At 30.5% G+C, this 23859-nt stretch overlaps 2 protein-coding genes across 2 annotated transcripts in view; both read left to right on the top strand.

Annotated features, from left to right (window-relative positions):
- Positions 1-585: 585 nt before the first annotated feature.
- On the top strand, positions 586-4891 carry LOC105360604 (dihydrolipoyl dehydrogenase, mitochondrial). The gene is made up of 7 exons (XM_011497545.1): positions 586-744; positions 1795-2083; positions 2254-2620; positions 2895-3239; positions 3321-3412; positions 3697-4022; positions 4758-4891. The coding sequence occupies exons 1-7, from the start codon at positions 703-705 to the stop codon at positions 4821-4823; spliced, it is 1527 nt and encodes a 508-aa protein (XP_011495847.1). The 5' UTR covers positions 586-702; the 3' UTR covers positions 4824-4891.
- Positions 4892-8117: 3226 nt separating this feature from the next.
- Positions 8118-23859, top strand: part of spg (dedicator of cytokinesis spg) — a 118404-nt gene continuing 102662 nt past the window's right edge. Inside the window, exon 1 of the mRNA XM_011497544.1 lies at positions 8118-8367. Coding sequence (XP_011495846.1) covers positions 8331-8367 — 37 coding nt within the window. The 5' untranslated portion in view covers positions 8118-8330. The remainder of the gene's footprint in view (positions 8368-23859) is intronic.

The raw sequence follows: 23859 nt of genomic DNA, 5'->3' as shown, positions 1-23859 counted from the left end.
TTTATTATTTAACAGTACGTGTGTATCGTCTATTATGATAAATTTAATAATATAAAGAAAATTAGGTAGACTTTGAATAATATTAAAGAAATTTTGATAATAAAAAGAATTTATTAATTGGATGTTAAATGTATGTGTGTACATGTTATCTATATAATAGCTGTATGTGCTTGTATGTATATGTATATATATATATATATATATATATATATATATATATATATATATTCATATTATTCTCTAGTACCTTTTTAAATTGTTATTATATTATGTATATATATTAACCGTACATTATCATCTCTTTATATCCGCACACTTTTATAAGTAAAAAATATAAGTAAATGGAATATAGTAACGGAGTCTCGTGGACAATGAAAATTATAACTATTCTCAATTAAATTGAAAAGAATAAATTACGAGTGCAGGATTAACCTTACAATAAATTACCTGATCGCTTTTCGAATCAACCGCCTTAAATTCATTGGGCCGAAGTCAGGTTTCAATGCGGGCAATATTGATTTCGATAATTCGAGGCAACAGCAGTTGGGAGAATCACAAGATTCAGCTATCTACGATAAGTTCAGGTAGTCTGTAGTATTCGTACTTTTGTATTACCGCTCGTTCGTTCGTCCCATTCTTAACCCCTTCATTTCATCGAGGACGTTCATTGCCAAAATAGTCAGACGCCTCGTACGATCCAGAATGCAGACCAACATCTGCAGCTTAATGGCTACGACCGTGAAGGTAAATTAAAGTGCCCCGTAGATAAAAGGAGTGTCAAGTGCCGGGAACCATGAGATCGGGTATTGTCCCACGCAATTGTCTTATGGTGACTTTGAAGGGCAGAGCCGTGACCATGAGGTGTTATCCGGATTTATTAGAACGCGAGCTCCGGTTTTGTGCTCGCTTGTGTCGCAATATTATCGAGTAAACGAGATAAGATCCCGACTATTCGAGCTAACGTCCACGGCTTCATAACTTAAGCTCTCGCAATAGTCGTGGCATTTATTATGTCACATTTTTTTTTTAGCACACAGCCTTCTGCTCGCGAAACGTTCTGACTCGTATCATATTTTCCCTCTCGCTTGCTCGGCTTACAGCTACGGGTTAGCGCATTAAACAAATGATGAGAATTGCCCGTGAATTATCATTTTGAATTTTCGAATGTCTAATAATACAAATTTCGATTAAATGCATCATAATGAAGGTGGAACTGTAGTTTAAAGTAGATATTTAAATGAGAGAGAAGAACGCTTCACAGAATGTAAAAATAAATGTCTTATTGATATAATGTTGCGGACATTTTGGTTTAATCATTTTTTATATTAATGATATAACGATTGTTACCAAATGATAGTACGACATTTATCGGTCTAATTGTTGAAAGTACTTGTTGAAAGTCGTTAATTCAAGGTTGATAAATTTGCAATTTAAAATATACGATTGCTTACATGTTTTGATTATTATTGGTATAGTTATTTCTCCAATGAATGGATATCTTTTATGCTCCAAGTTTAAATGTATTGTGATTATCAAATGCTTTTGACTTTCAATTTTTACTTTATTCTATATAAAATTCAAGTTTATAAGTTATGGGTACCAAAGGTGTATTTCAGTGATATGAATAAATAATTTAACATTATTATTTAAATTTGTCTGTATATTTGATTCTATTTGTTTATCGCTTTTTAGTAATTTTGTAATGTAGATATTAATAATATTATTTAGAATTTAATGTATATATATAGATTCACATTAAATATATATATATTTATATATTTTTTTTTTTTGCAGCCATCATGTATAAAACGAGTGATAAATCCTGCATTAACGGTAATTCAACAGCGAAGATATGCGAGTAATTTAGATGCCGATATTGTTGTCATTGGTTCTGGTCCTGGTGGTTATGTTGCTGCTATTAAAGCTGCACAATTAGGAATGAAAACAGTATGCATAGAAAAAGATCCAACACTTGGTGGAACTTGTTTAAACGTAGGATGCATTCCTTCAAAGTCATTGCTCAATAACTCATATTATTATCATATGGCACATAGTGGAGATTTAAAAGAGAGAGGAATCGATGGTAAATTTATATATCTTAACAAAATATCTTCAAAATTGTATTAAATGAAGTTAAGCAAATTTATGCAATTACGTTTTTACAATTACAATTTATTAAGTTTTAAAATATAAATATTGTCAATTATTTCATGCTGCATGAATTTCAATTAAAGAAAAATAATTTATTTACAGTTTCGGGAATTCAACTAAATTTACCTAAGTTGATGGAACAGAAGACCAATGTAGTGAAGGCTTTGACTGGAGGAATAGCAGGATTATTTAAAAAAAATAAAATTGAATTGATTAAAGGACATGGAAAAATCACTGGAAATAATCAAGTAACAGCTCTTGGACCGGATGGTTCAACCGTAGCTACAGTTAATGCTAAGAATATTCTTATTGCAACAGGCAGTGAAGTCACACCTTTTCAAGGATTCGAAGTTGATGAAAAAGAAATTGTTACCTCTACTGGTGCTTTATCGTTAGAAACTGTTCCTAAAAGTTTAATTGTCATTGGCGCTGGTGTTATTGGTTTAGAATTAGGATCAGTTTGGCAAAGGTATTAAGTTAATGTTAATTTTATATTTTTATATTTTAACTACTGTATGAAAATAAAGTTAAGATATATAATTCATCTGTATAATAATATAATATTAACAATATATCAGTTTTTACATTAATATATATATGTTCAGAAATATTATTATGTCTTTTTAATAATTGTAATAAGTTCATAAGTTATAAGTGATAATTACAATTAATATAATTAATAAATTAATAATATAATAAATTGCATTAAGTATTTTCAATTAATTTTATAATATAATTTATAGGTTGGGATCTGAAGTTACTGCGATTGAATTCATGCCTACAATTGGTGGAGTAGGAATGGATGGGGAAGTCCGTAAAACATTACAAAAAATTCTCACTAAGCAAGGATTTAAATTCAAATTGGGAACAAAAGTAACTGCAGCTTCTAAACAAAATAATCAGATCGAGGTATCCCTTGAAGATGCAAAAGATTCAAACAAAAAAGAAAGCATGACCTGTGATGTTCTTTTGCTTTGTATTGGAAGAAGGCCTTACACTGAAAACCTTGGTTTAGAAGAAATTGGAATTGAAAGAGACGAGAAAGGAAGAATACCTGTCAATAGTAGATTCCAAACTGTAATTCCGAAGTACGTTTTGAATTAATGATTTAATTTTTTAATTTACCTTCGTTATCCATTAAATAAAACGAGGCATTTTAATTGTAACAGTATCTTTGCTATTGGTGATTGTATTCACGGACCTATGCTGGCACATAAAGCGGAAGATGAAGGTATCATTACCGTTGAAGGCATTGCTGGAGGTAACTATTTATAATTCCAATACTTCATGTTGCCAAATGTTTTTCACATTAAGAAAAATAGTAGCTCAATTAAATGTTCTCAATTTAATTTGCTTTTTCTACTCGTAACTTATATTACAACAATTAGTTTCATAAATTATATATAAAAATTTTAATTACACTGTTATAATAATATTACTTGATATTATTCTCTTAAATATAAATTTCAACAAAGAATATTGTAAATAGAGTAATAATGAAATTGATTAAAGTTATTTATTAAAAATATTTCCCCTGTCATGTAGGTGCTGTACATATAGACTACAATTGTGTGCCAAGTGTTATTTATACACATCCTGAAGTAAGTTGGGTTGGCAAATCAGAGGAAGATCTTAAACAAGAAGGGATTGACTTTAAAGTGGGTAAATTTCCATTCATGGCCAACTCAAGAGCAAAAACTAACCTTGAAGTTGATGGATTTGTAAAGGTTCTAGCAGATAAAAATACTGACAAAATTTTGGGTGTACATATGATTGGACCATGTGTCGGTGAACTCATTAATGAAGCTGTTCTTGCTATGGAATATGGTGCAAGTGCTGAAGATGTGGCTAGAGTTTGCCATGCTCATCCGGTAAGTTGTGATTAATAAACACAAATGTTATGCTTTATTTCTTTGTTTTTTTTTTAACTACAAGGTATATGTTTATAAAAGACTAACTTTGTGTGTGTGTGTGTATATATATATTTATAGATATTTTTTATTTACGAGAGTGTAACAAAAATAATATTTTTATAGAAATATTTTCATTTTATTTCTATTAGAAAATTTATAACTTAATTTATGATTGCTTATAATTTTTTACAAGTCTTTTGGATACTTCACATTGTTTCTTAAACTTAGATCCTTTTCTTTTAAATCTAAGTTTCTTTTGAATTTAAGTACTCTTAAATCAACATGTAGTTTGGCTATTTTGTTTAAATCACAGCATTATTAACTACTCTAATTTTGTAATATTTCATCAATAAGAAACTGTTTCTTAGATCTGTAGAAAGATACTAAGATATTAATTCATAGTTATTATTTTATTATAATTTAATAATAATACAATACAAGGATAGTAAAATATTTAAAAATAATAATAATATTTTTATTAATTATTAATCTAGTAATATATAATTAATGTGTAATTCAATTTTGTGAATTTCAAATTTTAACATAACTTTATTATTATTAAAAACATTTAAATATTAAAATTCATATAGCTTTATCATTTAAAACGTATTATTATGTAAACAAATTTTTATAAATCAATTTAGAGTTAATAAAAAAGAAACGTATTATATAATTATTATGTAATTATTTCAGACCTGTGCGGAAGCTCTAAGAGAAGCTCATTTATCAGCATACTGTGGAAAGCCAATAAACTTCTAGGAAGTTCTGTAAAGTAATATAATCTGCAATATTAAATATTGCACATTTCTAAATCTAATTGGCATTAAGACACGATATCGGGCGATATATGATGATAATACTGTGAAGTTGGCGTTAATATTCATTGGTCAACGCTACTTCCGATAATTATTGCCGAATTACAAAAGAGACAACTAGAAATACTTAATATAAATGTTGTAAATACGATATTCAAATTGCTAATTTTAATGAGGAACAAATGTTTCTTTTCGAATAGGTTTATGATTGATTTATAAGCCTTATATTTATGAAAATATTTATAAGAATAAATTGGTTCCCATAACATTTCTAAGATGTATGGAACGACAAAAAGAAAAGAATATTTTCTCTATTATATCTAAGATATAACTATTACTTTTAGAAAAATATAAATCAAATGTAGAATTGACTTGCTCTTAACTTTTACATTATTTTATGTCATTAATGTTGTTTCATTTTTAAATCCGATGAAATCAAATTTAATGTTATGTAACTATAGTTGTGGAAAAATATAATTTAAATTCATTCAAAGTTCTACATAAAAAAGAAATGAAAATAAGTTGTTTAAAGAATCGCAATTGATTATGCATAGTTATTTATTACAAACACTTTATTTACGTCAGTATTGAATTTGATTAAATACTGTAAATGATAAAAAAATAAAAAAATTATTCAAGTTAAATGTTATAGAAAACGATTAATTGGAATTATTTATTTTGCTAGAGTGATATATTAAATATAATATAAATACTAAATATGTAATGCATTATTTAATTTAGTATATATTTTATATAAAAGGTAAAAAAAATATCGAAATTGCTAATTAGCAAATTTAAATGAATTTCGTATTTGATTATTAAAAATTCTAATAAGATACTTTTTCAATTTGTGCAATTAACTGTTGATATCCCATATTTTTCAATATAATGATGCTTCATTAAATTTTCAAGTTGTAAAAATTTTTTATCTAATATTTCATAATAATATTTAACTCGCTTTCAGTTATGCATTAATTGTAATATTAATCATACATTCGAAATTATTTATTTATTTTAAAACACATCATCTCCACCACATAATACAGATAATTATCAATCTTTAGATCTTTAGTATAATCTTAAGATGATACTTGAATTTTTTTCATCAATAATTGCCATTTTATAAATACTTTTATAAACAGTTGATCTACATTTTATCAATTAGAACATGAATCGGAAAATGTATAAATAACAGTACACTGTGTTTAAAACGTAAGCATTTTTTTTAATTTTTGATTTTAAAATTTATAACTTTGAAGTCAATAGGTATCCTTACTATTAGCGTATAATTGATACTTCTAAAATATTAAATTTAAAAATTTTTAAAGTTTGATATTAATTTTATAAATAGTATATAATTTGGATTTTTCATAAAGCTGAATAAACCGATCTTAATATGTGCGTGTAATGTTTAATTTTTTATTTAATTTTTTTGCTTTTTATTCTATTAAAAATATCGAAATAAAGAATTGATTTGATTTAAAGTAAATTAAGCAATTAAATTGCATAAAAAAGATAAATAATTTTAATTATGAAGGCAGAGATGAAAAATTTGAAATAATGTTAGCTTTCAAGTTTTTGCAATTAACGTCTTCCACGTGTAAATAAGAAAAACGTAGGTAATAATGATTTTACTGTCTTATTTTTGAAAAATATTGCACGGATTGTGCAGCATTCAATTACCGATATTAGAATAATCTTAGGCTCTTTTTATATTAGTACGAGGAATATTTTGGACTTACGGAAAGTTTAGATGATAATATATTTGATGAACATTTACAATTGTAACATTTACAATATTCCAAGTATTTTTAATCGAATAAGCTTAATAACAATAATTAATTTCAAAATACTGTAAAAGACCTAGTACATAGGCTATTAAAATTAAATTAAATAATTAGTAAGGATAAAGAAAAAATTGAAATTATACGTATTGTTTTGAGAAACATCGTTGAAATTAATATTATTTTTAACATTTATCGTACGTTATAGTGTAAATTTTAAAAACATTTAGTACGTGTAATGATTCTATTTATTGTATTCCTATCGCACGACTAATGTGTCGCTATTGAAACAAAATTTAAGTGAGTAATCCAAACATGTTTATGCAAATATTAAGCATTTGCCAAACATATTTTTCTTACCGGCATATGTATAATAAAAATTGCAATTGAAAAAAATCGCTAAACACTCATACTGTTCTCGTGGACTAAAAACTTTTCAAATAATTCATAAATGTATTGAATTAATAAACAATGCTAAAAATCTTTAAAAACATTTCTAGAACTGGATATATTTTTATTTTGACTAAAATTTTTTTTGAATAAGAAGTTATATTTATATATGTATAGAGTATAATTTATATATAGATTTGAGTTTATTTCTATAATACAAAAATAACGATGTTATAATAGTAATAATAATAAAAACAATAACAAGAACTGCGATTGTAATAATAATAATAATATTTGTGAGACTTACAGTTGCTTTATGTACATTGATACACATTATTATTAAAATTTTCATGAGTTTAATTTTGAAATTAACATGTATTTTGAAACTGACTATTTTGTTAAGTAACTATTTATGAACAAGTGTATAAAATAACATTTATCAATTGTGCAGGCGCATAATGCAACAATTGTTCTTTTGTACTTCAATGCCTAGAGCTTTAAAAATTGGTAACGTGATTTGTAAAGGTAAAGGCGATCGTCAAGATTAATTCGGAAATTAATAGCATAATGTATATGTATATGCAATGGCGAGAATCGCTAAACGAACGTTGACGAGTGTCGTTGCTCGGCCCGAACCTATAGCAACGCCAAGGTATCGTTATAGAAAGCTGATCGAATGGAGAAGATGAGCCGGTCCGGTGTCAGGGCAAATCGTTACAAAAGTCCAAAAGTGTTGGAAAAATCGAAGGTAAGAGCGTTGTCAATAGGGGCAGCATTTGAATACAATCGGAAGCCGCTCGTGCGATCGGAATACAAAGGTCGAAAGCCGACGGCAAGAAAGCGTGAATCGTCCAAGGCGGCTCCCGCCAATGGCAGGGCCAACCAGATACAGACGAAACAATCCTTATCACTGTAGAATGGGCCTGCGGAGTTCGGCGACGTTGCCACCGCTGCTGTTACCGTCACTGCTGCCGTCGCCGCTGCCACTGCCGCCACCGCCGCCACCGCCGCAGCCGCCGCTGTTGCCGCCGTAGCTGTAGCCGTAGCCGTAGCCGCCGTGGCCATGATGCGCGGGGCAGAGGCGGAGAGGCGTACACGCGCGGCGCGGCGACCTACGTATTTCTCGGCTGCTAGTAAGTCTCCGGTGGCCCGAGTCTGGTGGCCGGAGCTCCTCCTCTAGTACGAGCTGAGGTAGTTTGCCGTGTGTTTAGCCGCGCGGGAATCGCGAGTGCACGGCACCTGGTAAGCGGCCCCACGGGCCATGTAGCCGGTCAGCGATGTGGACGACCACGAGGACGACCAAGTACGCCGTCGGTGAGTGTCCCGGTGGCCGACGCCAGCCGGCCTCGATGCCAACTGCGCCGACGGAGTCATTTAAATTGACGCGGGCCTTCTCCTCTTTCTCCATCTGGTGCTCCTTCTGGAAAGGGGAAAACCCCGGGGCCGGAAAAGGGTAGCGCGGGCTGTGGTGCGGGCTGGGCGCTCGATCGCCGGAGAGGGAGGAGGAGGACTAGCATTTGGCATTAAGCGTTCGTCCGGTTTAGCCGCGCGGTTCTCCGCTCGAGGCTCGACCGTGCGGGGTTATTTCGCTAATTATCACCAAGATGAAATCGCCACGGGGCCCGCTTATTTATATCGCTAAGATAAGGTTGTCGCCGAAGCTGTTGAACAAAAACAAACTTTTTCGTTAGGCGACGTACAACCCAATAGGAATAGAGTCTAGTTTTATCAAAATGGATAATTTTGGTTGGAAAATCGAGCGAACATGGAAAACTAATGCTCATGCCAAGCGAGAGATAAATTGTTTACAATTATACCATTTTCCTTGATACGTCACACCTGCGATATTTATTAATTTCTGGTATCCGTATCTCATCTTCCTTCCACACCTCTCCTCCCGCCCTTCACCCCTTATCGCCACCGCCACCGCTACCATGGCCACCAACCACCACCACCATCACCATCACCATCACCATCACCATCACCATCACCACCGCCACCGCCACCGTCGTCGTTGCCCGTTCGAACGGCATATTTACCTCTAACGAAATCATCATATGTGCAGTTTTACGAAGAGCTCTCGCGAAAAGTCGCAAATTTAAACCAAATTGCTATAATTTTACGTTCTTGGTAGCATCACGTGTAGAGTAGTGAGATAGCGATAGTGCAAGGAAGATAGCTAATTTTGCAACGCGGACGACAATGCCGTTTGTTTCTCGTTCTGTCTGGCCCTCGAATCGTCTGTACCATACGATAGTCGCTATAAATATAATAAGATAAACGACGAAATTGGTTGTGCAAGGATAACTGGAGACGGGGATGCGAATGGAAATAGTGATGAGTAGGAGGTGGGGCGGGAGGGTAGGTAGGATAATGTCGACGCATCAGTTGGATAAAAGGCAGCGAAATAGCCGGGAGTCGAGGTGGGGCGTTTGAAAAAAAAGGCCCACAAGGAAAGGCCGCGGTAAAGGGGTGGTAGAAGGCGTGTAGGAAGCTTCCGCGAAAATATTTTGAAAGCGTCGAGAAAAAACAGAGCGGTCGATGTTCCGAGCCCAAGGTCGCTTCTGGGGAAGGAGTATCGTCCCCTCTTCCTCCACGACCACCTCTTTCTCCGCCTCGTGTGCGTGTGGCTTTCACGCGACGACTCATTCATGCATTGATCGCGCTTGCGCCTCAGAGTCGTAAGAAAGTCCCTTGGATTTCGATAGGACAGGGAGGAGGATGGGTGGGTGAGTAGGTGGGCGACGTCGTCTTCGATTACAGGACCAACATCGAGGGCGCAGGTGCACCCCAGCAGAGGGATTTTTTCTCCGCCAAGCCTCGCGGCAGTGGATTTTTATACGAGAACGGCGCCCCGTTATGACGTGCCGTTTATCGAATTTTGTACAGTTACTCGCAACTTTTATTTTACTTCAGCTCAGTGTGTGCCGTTATAGACTTGACGCACGCCTAAAAGATTAAAAGTGTGTATGCCGTTTCTTTTACTCTATGTGGGGACAACCATAGGGCACGCGTTCTTTAAGAAATAGAGAGACAGAGAGAGAGAGAGAGACAGAGAGAGAGAGAGACAGACAGACAGAGAGAGAGAGAGAGAGAGAGTGACTTTTAGTGGGAATGGTTAAGCCTTCTTTCCGTATGTGCAGCATTGGATCAAGGATTTATCCAAGTATTTCAGTTACATTTCGAATTTATCCAAGTATATTGACTAAATTTTGCTGGATGAAAAGTGTACAATCCTTAATAAATTGTATCTTCATCTTCAATTAAATTAATAAAGTTGTTGTAAAAGGAGAGGAGAATTATTTTCATGAAGGGAAAATTTTTCATACGTACAATATGTCTGATAATATCTTTTTAATGCCGATACACAACCGGCGAAAATAAAATAATCATTTTTTTACTTCATACTTCGTTTCGATTCATTAGCTTTCAATACAATGGATGGACTTTAAAATGCCTCGGACGAATAGTTTCATTATTATACGTAAAAAATGCGTAAAAAATGAAAGTTAAAAAAAAAGCAAAAAAAAAAAAGATTTGTAATTAAATTTATGAACAACTTACTATATAAACGATGTTCATAGTAACCTTTAAATGATCGCTCGAAGAAAATAGATATATTGTCTTTGTATAAAATTGTGTATATTTTAAGAAAAATTATTTATTCTAAATTTGAATAAAATTAAACGTATGCAAAAAATTTTAAGTCATTAGAGGCGTGTATTTACTCTTTGGGTCTTTAATTTGTTTTGTTTTTTTTTCTTCAATACTTCAATAAATATTAATTGACAATATAAATAGTAGAAGGAAGATTTATTAGATGTTATTGAATTTATATCTAAAGTTTTATAAAAATCTCTAGAAATTTATCCCTACAACAACAAAATAAAATCAACGTGGTTCACGGTGTATTTTACACTAAATTTTAACATTTTCATTCATACAAATGCTTATTCTCATTACTTGCATAAGTGAAAATACAAATCAAATAAATTATACATTGTCATGTATTTTTGAATTATTCTTCGTACTACAATAATTGAAAGCAAATGTCTTTTTACATATTTCTTCAAAATTGATTTTACGATAAAAAAATTTACATTATCTCAATTTTCCGACATAATTGTACTGAAATTGTCAATTTCTTGTAGTCTCTTAAATTTTCTCTCATCGATGAAGTAAATTCTGACATTTGTATTTGATATTTGATTATACAGCTAAAGAGTTATGTAGTAATAAATCAATTTCAAATGATTTTCTTAATTTATACCCAAAGCTTTTGATTTACATTGATTTAGCAGTTATATGTCTATGCCAGATATTCAAATACCATTCTAAGATTACATTGCCACCTTATTTTTTTTTTTTTAAGTTCTTATTAAACATCAATTCAAACACTGACGTCATGATTAAGGTCATTACTTTTGTAGATACTTTTTACAATTAGCTAATGAATGTTGGAGTAAAAGTTTAACATCAATAATTCAAACAATGAGAGTAATTGAACCGCATATTCTACTTAAATTATGGTCTTGATAAATCGAGACAGGTGGAGGAAATAGCTGGCGTAATTCATTCTTCAAACACCATAATTCATAAGTCAACTATATTTTAGCTCAATTAGATATTTTTATTGTAACGTGGCTTACAAGCACCACGAACTTCAAATATATTCGATTTATATTGTTTCTACTTTTCAAATCGATGAACAGAACCAAAATAAGCAGGCATTTCTGATAATGTATGTCGACGTTTTTCTTATAATTTCTTGTAAATATTTTTGCATTAAAACTTAGCCTCTTAGATTATCTGTTTATAATCGATAAAAACATTGTTACTTGTTTACGATTACATTTTATTACCTTGCATTATTCAAGCAAATATTACTTATGTCATAAAGAATAAAATCTCTTGTCATCATTTTTTTTTATTACAAAATTTCTCATTGATGGCGCGAAAACGTGATATTCATATTTACTTAAACCTTGCGTTAATTAATGTCAAGATTCAAACGCCAGATTTCTCTTTTTATTTACATTTTGATAAGATAAAGCTTCTGATCTGTTGTTAATTGTACAATAATATATTTGCCTTATGGTCTATAAGTTCAAATATTTTATAATTAACTAGAAAATTGATTGAAAATCAATTGGATCTGGAAATGAAGAAAAGAGTGTGATGCATAAAATTATAAAATTTTTATCTCAAAAATTTTATAAATTCTCATAAATTTATTACGCCATTAAACACATTATATTCAAGGGATTATTTTCAATTTATTTATCATTTATCATTTACTTAAATGTTGAATGAAAATTTAATTTCCATTACTTTTGTGAACTTTTAAATAAACACCTATTCAACGAAAACTTTTTGAATTTATTTATTCTTTTATTTAATTTACGTATTTGGCTAAAATTAATGAATAGTTTAACTACAATATATTTAACAAACGACCAACTACAGTTTCCAAATACTCTGAGAATATTTTACTTTATAATGAATAAAGTAGTTAAAAGACTAAATTAATGACTGTTTAAATTATTTAAATAAATTCGATGAATCAAAGATCATATTTATTATAATAAATTCTTGCATATTATAATCTGAAATTATCCACTAAGTATTAAAAATTTATTATTGAATTTTAACATGAATGTAAAAGTGCCAATGGTATTTATTCGTATTTTCGCCTTTGTCGATGTTTTATATATTATTAAGCATAAATTAATAGCAATTTATATAATAGTTAATTTAATGCTTACAAACAAGAATTTATCAAATTAGTTGTTAGAATATATATAAAAAAATTTGATAATTAAACGTGGTCTAGTATTTATTATTTCCACCCTATTGTTTTATTTTATGTGGAGCTTTTTTTTTATTTAAGAATTACCTTTATTTGAGAATTTTTAAAAACTTCAATGAAAAGAGCACCAAACCGAACGTTTCAAGTGGTATTAAACGAAATGATTACACTCGCGAATTCAGCGAGCATAAATTAATGTTACACGTGCATTCGTGTAAGCGCGATGTACACGCGTGCATATACGCTTCTATATATGCTAAGTGGCTCGTGTAATTTTTTTAAACATGATTAAACACATGACTTATTACCCACCGTAACAAGATTTTTATTTCAGATAATTTCAGATACGCTTTTAAAGAATAAAATTAATAATGTTATTTTCATATAGGTCATATTAATACCCTGTATTATACGTTTTTAAATGAATTAGTGTCTCTAAAGCAATGAAGATATCGATTTCCCTATAACATTCATTTTGCTGTTAATAACTGAAAATTTATGAGCGTGAATGTAATTATCTCCTCTTTCACTATGAATTACACGAAGTTCCAGCCTCTTTCGGATTAGACAAAAGAAAAAAAAATAGAAGTTGTATTTACACGTATATCATACACTTTACATTTACGTATTATAGATTTTCTAATAACATTACCCCAAGTTGCACTAAATTTTAATCTCAACCCAGTTATTTTACATCCAAAACTGTCTAATTTGATCGAATGCTATAGTAATTAGGCGAATAGTCGGCAAACAAACTTGTCAAATTCGCATAAATAACGAGATTAAATTATCGCCAGATAACCGAAGCGGTTATATTTGCCCACTCTAGATTATGAAAGTTGTTGAATCTATAATTTGGACTATTAAGAGTTTACACGAGTACGAGCGTTATCGCATTCTATAAACTATTAACGATGTCTCGTTATCAATTAGCCAAAAACGCGTACAAAACGTCACACGGTAAAAATATACGACGAAGCATACACAAACGCATAGGAGATATGAAATCTCCTCCATGGCCCTCTCGAGCGACAAAAGCCGGCTATTTAATCCCAAATAGAGAGGGACGATCGGGACGCAGACGACGAGTGCGTCGACTTCTTCTCTCGAGATTAACCACAATAATAACGTCGGACAGGGCCATGGGAGGATAGAGGATTGGAACGAGTGGCTGCTTGCTTCTCCCGTATTTTTACGCGAGACGTGCGCACAATGCGGAAACGGCGCAGAGCGGAATGGGAACGTCGAGTTGTGCGATAGAGAATGATGGGACTGAATAATGTTCTTCCTCGAGCTCCGGTTCTTCCTTTCGCATGAGAGAATCGCGCGTGCTCCCCTAACGTCCGGGAGTAGACTTCCAGAAAGCGTTTACTCTCACTTGCTCGCGCGAACATTGACTGGCGCTCGCCCATTACGGCGCATTGATTATCATCGAGCTTGCGAGTCATCGGGATATGAAGCGCGTTGATCATCGTTCGGTCGCTAAGCCATTAGAATGTCAGTGAAGATGTGCCATGAGGAAATAGCGTTCGAGATGAGAATTTGGAAATGCGGACGGGAAGTGGTAGTGAGGCGCGAGTATCATTACGCTCCACGTCAGGCGAATACTTTTTAGTTAAACAATGAGCAAACGGATGAGCAATAGTTACCCTTCAATGAACATTATAGCGAAGATTGTTCGGCTATATAGTCCGAATTGTCATTTCTGTGGGCATTGTAAGAGTACGTACGCGAGATTTACAAGCGCTTATTTATTTCGTTTTCTTGGTAAATAAAATTTTTAAAAAGCTGCATTTCGTACATACTAGAGCCACTGGTGGACTGAATCGCTGAAATGACAATGAGAATTCGTGATTATAATTGTTGCGCGAATATTGGAAAAGCATTTTGACTAGCTTATCGAAACGTTGTTTGTGACTTTGTGCGCGTGGCCCTCTAGTTGTACGCATGTACGCACGCGGCTGACTGCGCGGGAGGGGGTGAGATGGGGTGAGGCGGGTGGGTATGATATTATAAATTGAACCGTATTATATTAAATAAAGAAGCAGACTATAAGTCCAATTTATATTTTGAAAATACAACATTTTATTGAACTAAAATTGCATTAAAAAAAATTTCTAAATATTAATAATATTTATATATTGCAAAGCGTAATGTTGCGTTAAATATGCTAGTAACTTATAGGATCTAATTCAAATTTAATTTATTGCAATGATGGAAATTATTATTATAAATCTTTAATTGCGTTAAATTTTTATCTTAACGTCATACTCCTAGAAAATTTGGTATAGAAAATAAGGTACAAAATCCTAGAAAATTAAAAAAAAAACGATTATCCAAAATAATAGTGAGAATTTAAAGTTCACTTTTTTTATTTCAATAAGTAAGATGAACAATCTGTACTTCAAATTTCAAAACCATAGTCTAAAAACTTATAATATAAAATTTATTATTTACTTTTTATGTAAATAATAAATTTAATAAATTAATTAAAGTAATTTAAATATTTTATTCGTTAAGTTATTTTAAATACTACTTTTGAAAATTTAATTATATGATAAAATAATTCATGCATATTAAAAAAATTGTCAAAGCGTCATTTTTATGAAATATGCAATCACATTTGAAATAATAAGTGTTAATTATCTAATATTTTATATACTCAGTATCGTTAAAAACGTGATATTATAAAGTATAAATTCAATTGTTTCATTCTAATTGTTTTTTATTGTAACTTTTTTTTTTGTATTTGATGGCTGCTTTACCTTCGACAATTCCCGTGTATAAAATTTAATGGATATTTAATTGATTATCTCTGCTGCGAAATCTATTTATTATATTCATGAATCGTCAACTAAAATTAGCATTCGAATAATTGAGGATTAGTATTGTACAGTTAATTAAGTCTTCATTTACTCTATTTACTTTCTCTGCATTCGCTTATTCAATAACATTGCCCGTCGTCTTACCTGTAAGATAATAAATAGCCAGAAGTAAAATGTAAATTATGCTAAATTATTACTATCTTTTAAATATTTTCCTTAATAGTTTTCAAACAAGTATTTCATCTGTTGTTAAAGATTTATTTTATTTAATTTAAGAGTCCCCTCTGGCTATGAAAAAGATGTTTCTCATTTATTCCTCTATCAAAAGATGGGATAAGGAAATTATCGTAAGCTTCTTATAAGAAACAAAGGTACCAATTGAATTTTAAATGATTATGACATAGGCAAAACAAACAATTATGTTTCGATTTTTTGGTTTTAAATTACAAGTAAAGTTTGCAATATATAAATATTATTAATATTTAGGAAAAAAATTGTATAAAATTAAGAAAAAAAAGATTGATTAAATTTTGATAAAGAAACCGTATTTTTTGAGACAAAAATTAAAATTATTCTATTTATTAACTAATTTATAGAGTTTCAAAATGAATAGGCCTTAGATAAAATGTTTATGAATGTTCACATTGAAAATATAGTACATTAAAAATATGTTTAAAATATATATTTAATTTATATTGCTACTAATTATTAATATATATTAAATAAATTTATTTCCAATGTTAAAGCATTTTAGAATGTAAAACTACGACGTATTTAAGTATTGAGTTGAGCCGAACATCAAGATAATAAAAAATTGATGAAACCATATTTTTCTTATTTGCATGCATTGTTTTTCTATGTAAATTTCAATTAGATGTCTGAAAATTATTAACCAAATAATACATCTTAATCTATTAGCAATAATTAACAACTTTCCCATCATCTTTATATTCTATTACGGAAGGACAAAAACGTCGAATTTAATGTTATCAGGCGATATACAAGCCTCTGTCGTGCCAAAGTATTGGAACAATGTTCTATAATTCCTTGTCCCATTGCCGATCGAACCGCTGTTCGTTAAATTCTTATCGCGTCCAGCCGATGAATAGTAGAAGCTATCATTGTACGACTGATGGGGTTCGCTACCCTTGGATAAAAGAAATATCTTTGTATTGCATAGCGAACGCCATTGAAAGCATTTCGTAGTGGAGAGGGACAGCACAAAAAGGGAAGCGGGCAGCACTTGGCGCTGAAAGAAATGGACGATATCTATAGCTGAGTCACATACCAGCCATTCATCCTCCATAATTACCTCGTCTACTAGAGCTTTGCATACAGTAGTGGCTCAAGCGCCGACTGCTATCTGCGCGCATATATACTCGCATGTGCCATTACATGTACGGTATATTATTTGAGATATTCAATTTATGAGCGCGTTGATTGCTGTGCGCGTGCGCGTATGAAAAAGTTACGCGTTCTGTCGACGTCGATTAGGATTGTCGAAAGCTGCGGTATGGGGTGCGGCTTAACCCTCGCGCGCTTCGTTATTCTTTCGTGAAGTAAGAGAATGCGATGAAGTAACTTATGACTTAACGATTCTGCCAAGGAGATAGCGTTTGACCCTTTTACTTCTATAATTGAACAAATTGCAAATGTGTACTTGCGAGCTACTCTCGTGCCAATTTACGCGGTCTTGCCCTTTGAGTCATATACACGCTGTTTACTCCAATATTATCGTTAAATTGCAAAACATCAAGTTCATCTAGATAATAAATTTAATTCTCTTCTAAACAATATTCTATTTAAAGCATTTGGTAGAGGAATTGCTTCTTAATTGTTTAGTTTGCTTTTACTTATATTATCCTCGAACATTTTCTGTTTATACGATTCACGCAATTAAATTAGTATCAACAAATGAATTTCCTCGTATTAATTTATAAGTAACTTGTATAAGTTCTACTGCGTATTGCGAGTCAGAAATCTGCTCAGCTAGCGTTTTTGGTAGATAGGGTCTGAGATTTGTATTTCATCATGAAATGAAATAATGCAGCAATACTATAAAATTTAGAAGAAAATGCACGATTTTGCTTAAATGATTTTGATCTAATTGTATACGTCATAAATTATATGCCTTACCTCTAGTTTTAATCATTTTATTGTCGATATTTTAGAAATAGCCTGTTTGGAAATTGAAAATTGTTTTTCTCAATAGAGGAGAAATTGATTGATATTGAGCATACGTGTATTTGAGTAAAGCATCTTTCTTTAACAATGTAACGGTCAATGTAACTTAACATCTTTTGTTTGGAAAAGAAAATTAACTGATTTATAATATACTTCCAGCTTTTATGCCATTAATCCAAATAACTTGTTTTTAAATGACCATATTAATAATTATTAATAAATGATTACGGGACAATAAGATAGATATTGTTTACGCGCAAATTTTAATGATAAATGTAGTAATCTTTATAATATTTTATGTAATTTTATGAGAAATTAGGTTAGAGAAATTATGAGAAAACTAAATTAAATAAGAATATTGGTAATAGATAAGTAATAATTAATAAATATCATAAAATTGATAGTAGAATTAAGTAACGTGCCTATAGATATAGACGTGAAAATTCTTTCTTACCTAATTTTCGACCTTATTCGCAAAATCCTTTCATCCTGCGCTCGAGAAGAATCTTCTGAAATATAAATGACACTTAATTAAACTCCCTTTCTCAAGTGTTGGTGCTTGTATGTCGAGAGCCACGTTATCTCTAGCCTTCATCTCATATATCACAAAAATTCTTACGCAGGAAACACTCACGTCTTTTATTTTAAAGGAATCTTCGTAGAGAAGTAAAAGATATTTATAGCTTATAAATGGAAAGTATATTTTAAAATCTTAGATAATATATATTTTGCATGAATTCATAGACTTCTTATAATGGAATATTCAGATTTTCTACTTAACCCACTTAACTACATAACTGCTCGACGTTTTTCAAATTACATACTTTTATCATACGTACTTATTACTTTAGTAGTTTAGTTTAAATATGCTCAAATTTTTAATTTAATTATCGATCGGAAATATAATGTCTATGTATATAATCGAAAGTAGTAGCATCTTTGTTTATTTTTATTATTTTTTTTTTTTTTTAAATTTTTTTATTTTATCTTAACGATATTATTAATTTTTCATTTAACAAGAATATACCTTAAATTCTATAGAACGTCTGCAATTTATTCTCAATGTTTATCCTTGTAAGATTTCATAATTGTACCAAGAACTTGCAGCAGTTCCTATCTAAAATTACATTTAATTTAATTTGATGAAATATGAGCTATAATGCTTACCTTAATAATCATGGCTTTTTGTGCAGTAAGAACGATCTATCATAGCAAAATTAATTGCACAATGAACAATAACGCATTATTTCTTAAATAATCGGTATTAAAGGCATTGATTAGATAGTAAATGCCGCTCATCTACAATACTCTACAGCAATATTTAGTACTACATCTCCTTTATTGAAGATTACGAAGAAGGGAAATAATAACACTCTATTTTCACTGTCATTTCGGCTATTTCCTTGCTGTAGGACAGCAGTCCCTTCCTCACCCTTGAGCAGGCATTGGACAATAACGTTACAATAATAGTCAGCGCACCCTCGTATCGTAAGATCATCATAGTCGCAACAGCTGCAGTCTTATTGTCATTCACAACCGTTTCTTCAGCTTAACGAATTTGAATCAACAAATATCCGGTAACCAGTGCTAGATATTGCATTGATCGTTACGCATTGCAAGGATCAAGGCGTTCCGCGAGCCACACCGGAACTATTCTCGCGAATTATTATACGACCCCTAATGAAACCCGTCTGTCTCGATCGCTGACAAGGGTGTGAGCTCTAAGCACGTGATGGGGAGGGGGCTGATGCATCGTCGCAGATAGCCCGACACTAAACGTCTTTTTGAGAACGTCAGTCCCGTGTCTTGAATATTCCAAAGCGACTTCTCCCTTTTAATTTCCCTGCTTTAATGTCACGTATTTTATATGTCTTTAATGAATGATTGGGCCTTGAGTTTTGTGTAAAATCAGTTTATCTCCGGTATCGTGAGCCACTAATACTATTAGTTCATACTAATGCTATTATTTTAAAATTTACTCCGAGATCAGTACCATTCGAATGTTGGATTTAATAGGAAATAACAATTTATTAACGAATGAGCTCTAATTTATCATAATCAATTCATTTATTGCTATTGGCTATTTGTATTATATCCCCTACTTTGCCGACTATAGCGCTATGTAAAGTTAATTGAATTACGAAAGAAAGAATTGTGCAGTACAATATTTTTTGATAATTATATGTAAATTTATCGAATAGAGGGATGAGAATAACGTGAATTAATACAATAATTTACTAATTTATTGATAATTATTTTAAAATTCGCATCTTATAATCCACAATAATCAATAATCCAAAAATATAAAATATAAATATATGAAGACAACGAAATTGATATATGAGAGTAGGCGGCATTTATCTAGAAAATTTTATCATACTCTCAGTATGAGCTGTACTTTTAACGTATTCGAATAACAGATACTTTATTTACTAATTTCAAGCAATAATACAAAATTCAGATTCTATATCGCTTAATAATACGTATCTTATGCTTCGCTTTTTATTATACATAACATGTAAATAAATGTTAAATTAGTTTTCAATCTTTGATAATTAATTTTTAATCTCGATAAGTTTATGTTTTAATATGTAATATTAAAATTATGGTAAACTGCAGCTGTAATAAATGAATATCCTAGTCTGGAAGGAACAAAAAGCAAAAATTTCTTTCAAAACTTAGCACAATAGAATTATTTATAAAAATTATTTAGCTTGCTTTAACTACATTATTTTTGCAAAAATTTAGCGAAGCATTTATTTACACAGAATACTCCGGTTATGGCAGGCATATGTTGCATTTGTTGCATTTGTATAATACTAACATCGTCCTTATAATATATATGTGTAGTACCCGCGAGTGTTTGTACGATCCACCGCAAGAGGCGCTGTAATAACATCCTTAAATAAAGATGCTTGGAACGAGCAATGGAAGTATATTTAGAAGTATTTCGAAACCGGAAGTTTACCATTTTTTCAATTTATTGATTTAGCATGCTTAAAATGGTATTCATGGATTACAATGAGTAACTTCCAAACGGTTTTAAGACTTTCAAATCTCTCAATCGAAAAACAGTATATTAATTTTTCTTACTAATTTTTAAATTATAAATTCCAATTTGTAACGTCTAATTTTTATAGTAAGGTACATGAATTCTATTCTAATCTACTAAAACAAATTTACGATTATACATTTTGATGTTATTAAAACGAATGAACATTGTAAAGTTTGTGTGTAACTCATCAATTTGTTATTACAGGCTCAACCTTCAATATTACTTATTAAAAATATGAATTGCATTTAATAGTAATTTAAAGGTGCTTTCCATTTTTTATTTTGATTTAAGGAAATTTATAATAATTATATTACCAAAAGATTAAGTACTTTATTTTCGGTCAAATCTTAATAATTTTTAAACATTTAACGTCGTATTTATCAAAAATTGGATTACACGTCTTAGACAACTTAACTTAAATCTTAACTGTATATTTTCATAATTTCCATATTATCAAGCTGTAGTTAAATTATTGATACAATGGATACCATTTTATAATAAGTAAAGTAAAGTTAATATTTTAGCATCAAAATAATTATAATAAAATTAATTTTCTTAAACTTTTAATCAAACGAATAAATTTATTTTTAATAATAATTTAATGGTAAATTATGCATTTAGAATCGAATTATACTTTATTTTCATTTCAACGATAAAAAGATATGTAGCTAGTCAAAATTTTAGAACATGTTTTTTAAATTTCTCTCAAATTATAATTGAATGCCAAAATACGTATTCGTATATCTCACCCCACTCGTGAAGCGATACAAATGAGAAAATTAATTGCGATAAAAGTGAACTATTTTGAAGTCAAATGCACGTTTGTACTATATGCAGAATAAGAATAACATTTTAAAGTTTTCAAACATTCATATGCGAAAATAAAGAGTTATTTGTATTAAGTTAAAATATCATATAGCAGATGCTAATGAATGAATGTCATCCACAATAATATATTCAGATCAGATAATGATTATGTTATGAGACACGTTGATGCAAATGATGCCTCAAAATCGATATTAATATAGAATTACAATAATAATTTAATATTATACAATAATATTCTATTCGTAATTAGAATGCAGGTAAATGTAAATCACTTATCGCGACAATTAAAACCTTATGAAAGAAGTTTAATATTGTTCTGAATTGGTAACATCGCAATAATATTGTTACAAATTATTGAACATATTTCCGGTTATTATAATTTAGCTAACAGATAGTTACCCATAATACATTAAAAATGTAAATGCAATGTAACAATAATTAACTATGTAGCTTATTTTTTAATTCCTGCCCTTTTAAACACAAATGTACGGAATTGAGCAGATTAAAGAATTTAATTTGTATTGCAGCTGAAAGTGTCAATATTTAATTTCATTAACTCCTTAGAGTTACTCAGAAAAGTAAACTTTAGTATTCTCAAGGTACTGGCACGATTTCACCGACGTTATTATGACGAATAACAGCGTCACGAGAACACGAGTTATTAAACTTCGTGGAGCAAAGACGGATATCCTCCCCAGTTTCCATATGCGTAGTTTAAAAATAATATTGGCTGAGAAAAAATTCTCAGTAGAATCATTTTAACGTAAAGTGAATATACCTCGTCCTTTGGCAATTTACACGTAAATATACTTTTTCGTTCTAGCATATTGATTTATATATATATATATATATATATATACATATTTTCCATCTTCTTAAATTAGACCTATGTGCCTGACTTTGTTATAAAGTGTACAGAATGAATAATTACATACTGAATGAGACAATGTTTTACAAGCTGATTTGTATTATGCATATATTCCATTTGTTCCATATATCCATGAATATCCCATATTGAGGTATTTATAGACAGTGCAAATATTTTAGAAAAGAGCTTCGGTATATGAATTTTATTTCTTTAACGTAAGCTTGCAGCATATTTCGATTTTACTAGCTATTTTATTTCATACGAAGACAATATATTATATTTTGTAATTCTATGTTACATTATCTTGTTATTTTATAAAATATCGATTTTTTGTCTTACATAATTTTTTATACGAGTGCTTTACCAACGTATTAGGATAATTTAACTTTTACTTGACAAATAAAGATCGTACGTTGAATTATCTTTTCTTATCGTCTCTAAATAATATTTTCAAAAAATTAATATTCAATAGTACAAACTAATAATATGCAATGCAATTACGTTTGAATAAATTATATTTTCAACGCATTTTCTTTTACAGCCACTAGTGTTATTTAAATTAATTCAACAAAATAATATAAAAATCAGTAGCATTGTAATGAATAAAATTCTTTTTCTTTTGGTAAACACTAAATCAAATGTACAAAATAAGTGCTTCACATCTGAAATGTAAAAACCGTTAATTATCTTGCTAATTTAAAATTCTGCAATGATGATAATATTGTAAAAACAAAAGCAGTATTTAAGTTCACTTCTATTTTATTAATATTTAAGCCCATATATTTATTGATCAAGTTAACTCGTTTAACCTACTGATCTATCACTTCGAATTATTCAATCTAGAAGATCTGTGTATTTAGCTAATGCTTAAAAATCATTTTTATTCATTGAAATAATTATTCTTGAAGCAGAGTACATACTAAGTTTAACTATATATGCATTTTTTGCAACAAAATTATTGCTTTCAACGACGCAATGAAGAAGAAATGCACAATACACTCGTGTTTATGATAAGGGCTCATATCTATTGGTCGATTTATCAGTTCCTATATATTGTCATAGTAAAGAACTTTAACATGGGATGCAGGGGAAATAAATAGTCGGATTTGGTATTGGTGACCCGATGAGAAATTTTGATGTAGATTTGCAGTACGAAAACCTTAAAGCACAGAAGAGAAGGGAGTGTATTGTCGGGTATTTTCCCTAATTTTCCCGTGGAATTGAATCAATAACTCTC

Source organism: Ceratosolen solmsi, unplaced genomic scaffold, assembly GCF_000503995.2.
Source record: "Ceratosolen solmsi marchali unplaced genomic scaffold, CerSol_1.0 scaffold47, whole genome shotgun sequence".
NCBI lineage: Eukaryota > Metazoa > Arthropoda > Insecta > Hymenoptera > Agaonidae > Ceratosolen > Ceratosolen solmsi.
The sequence above is the reverse complement of the archived record's forward strand: the minus strand, read 5'-3'. Positions and strand labels throughout refer to the sequence as shown.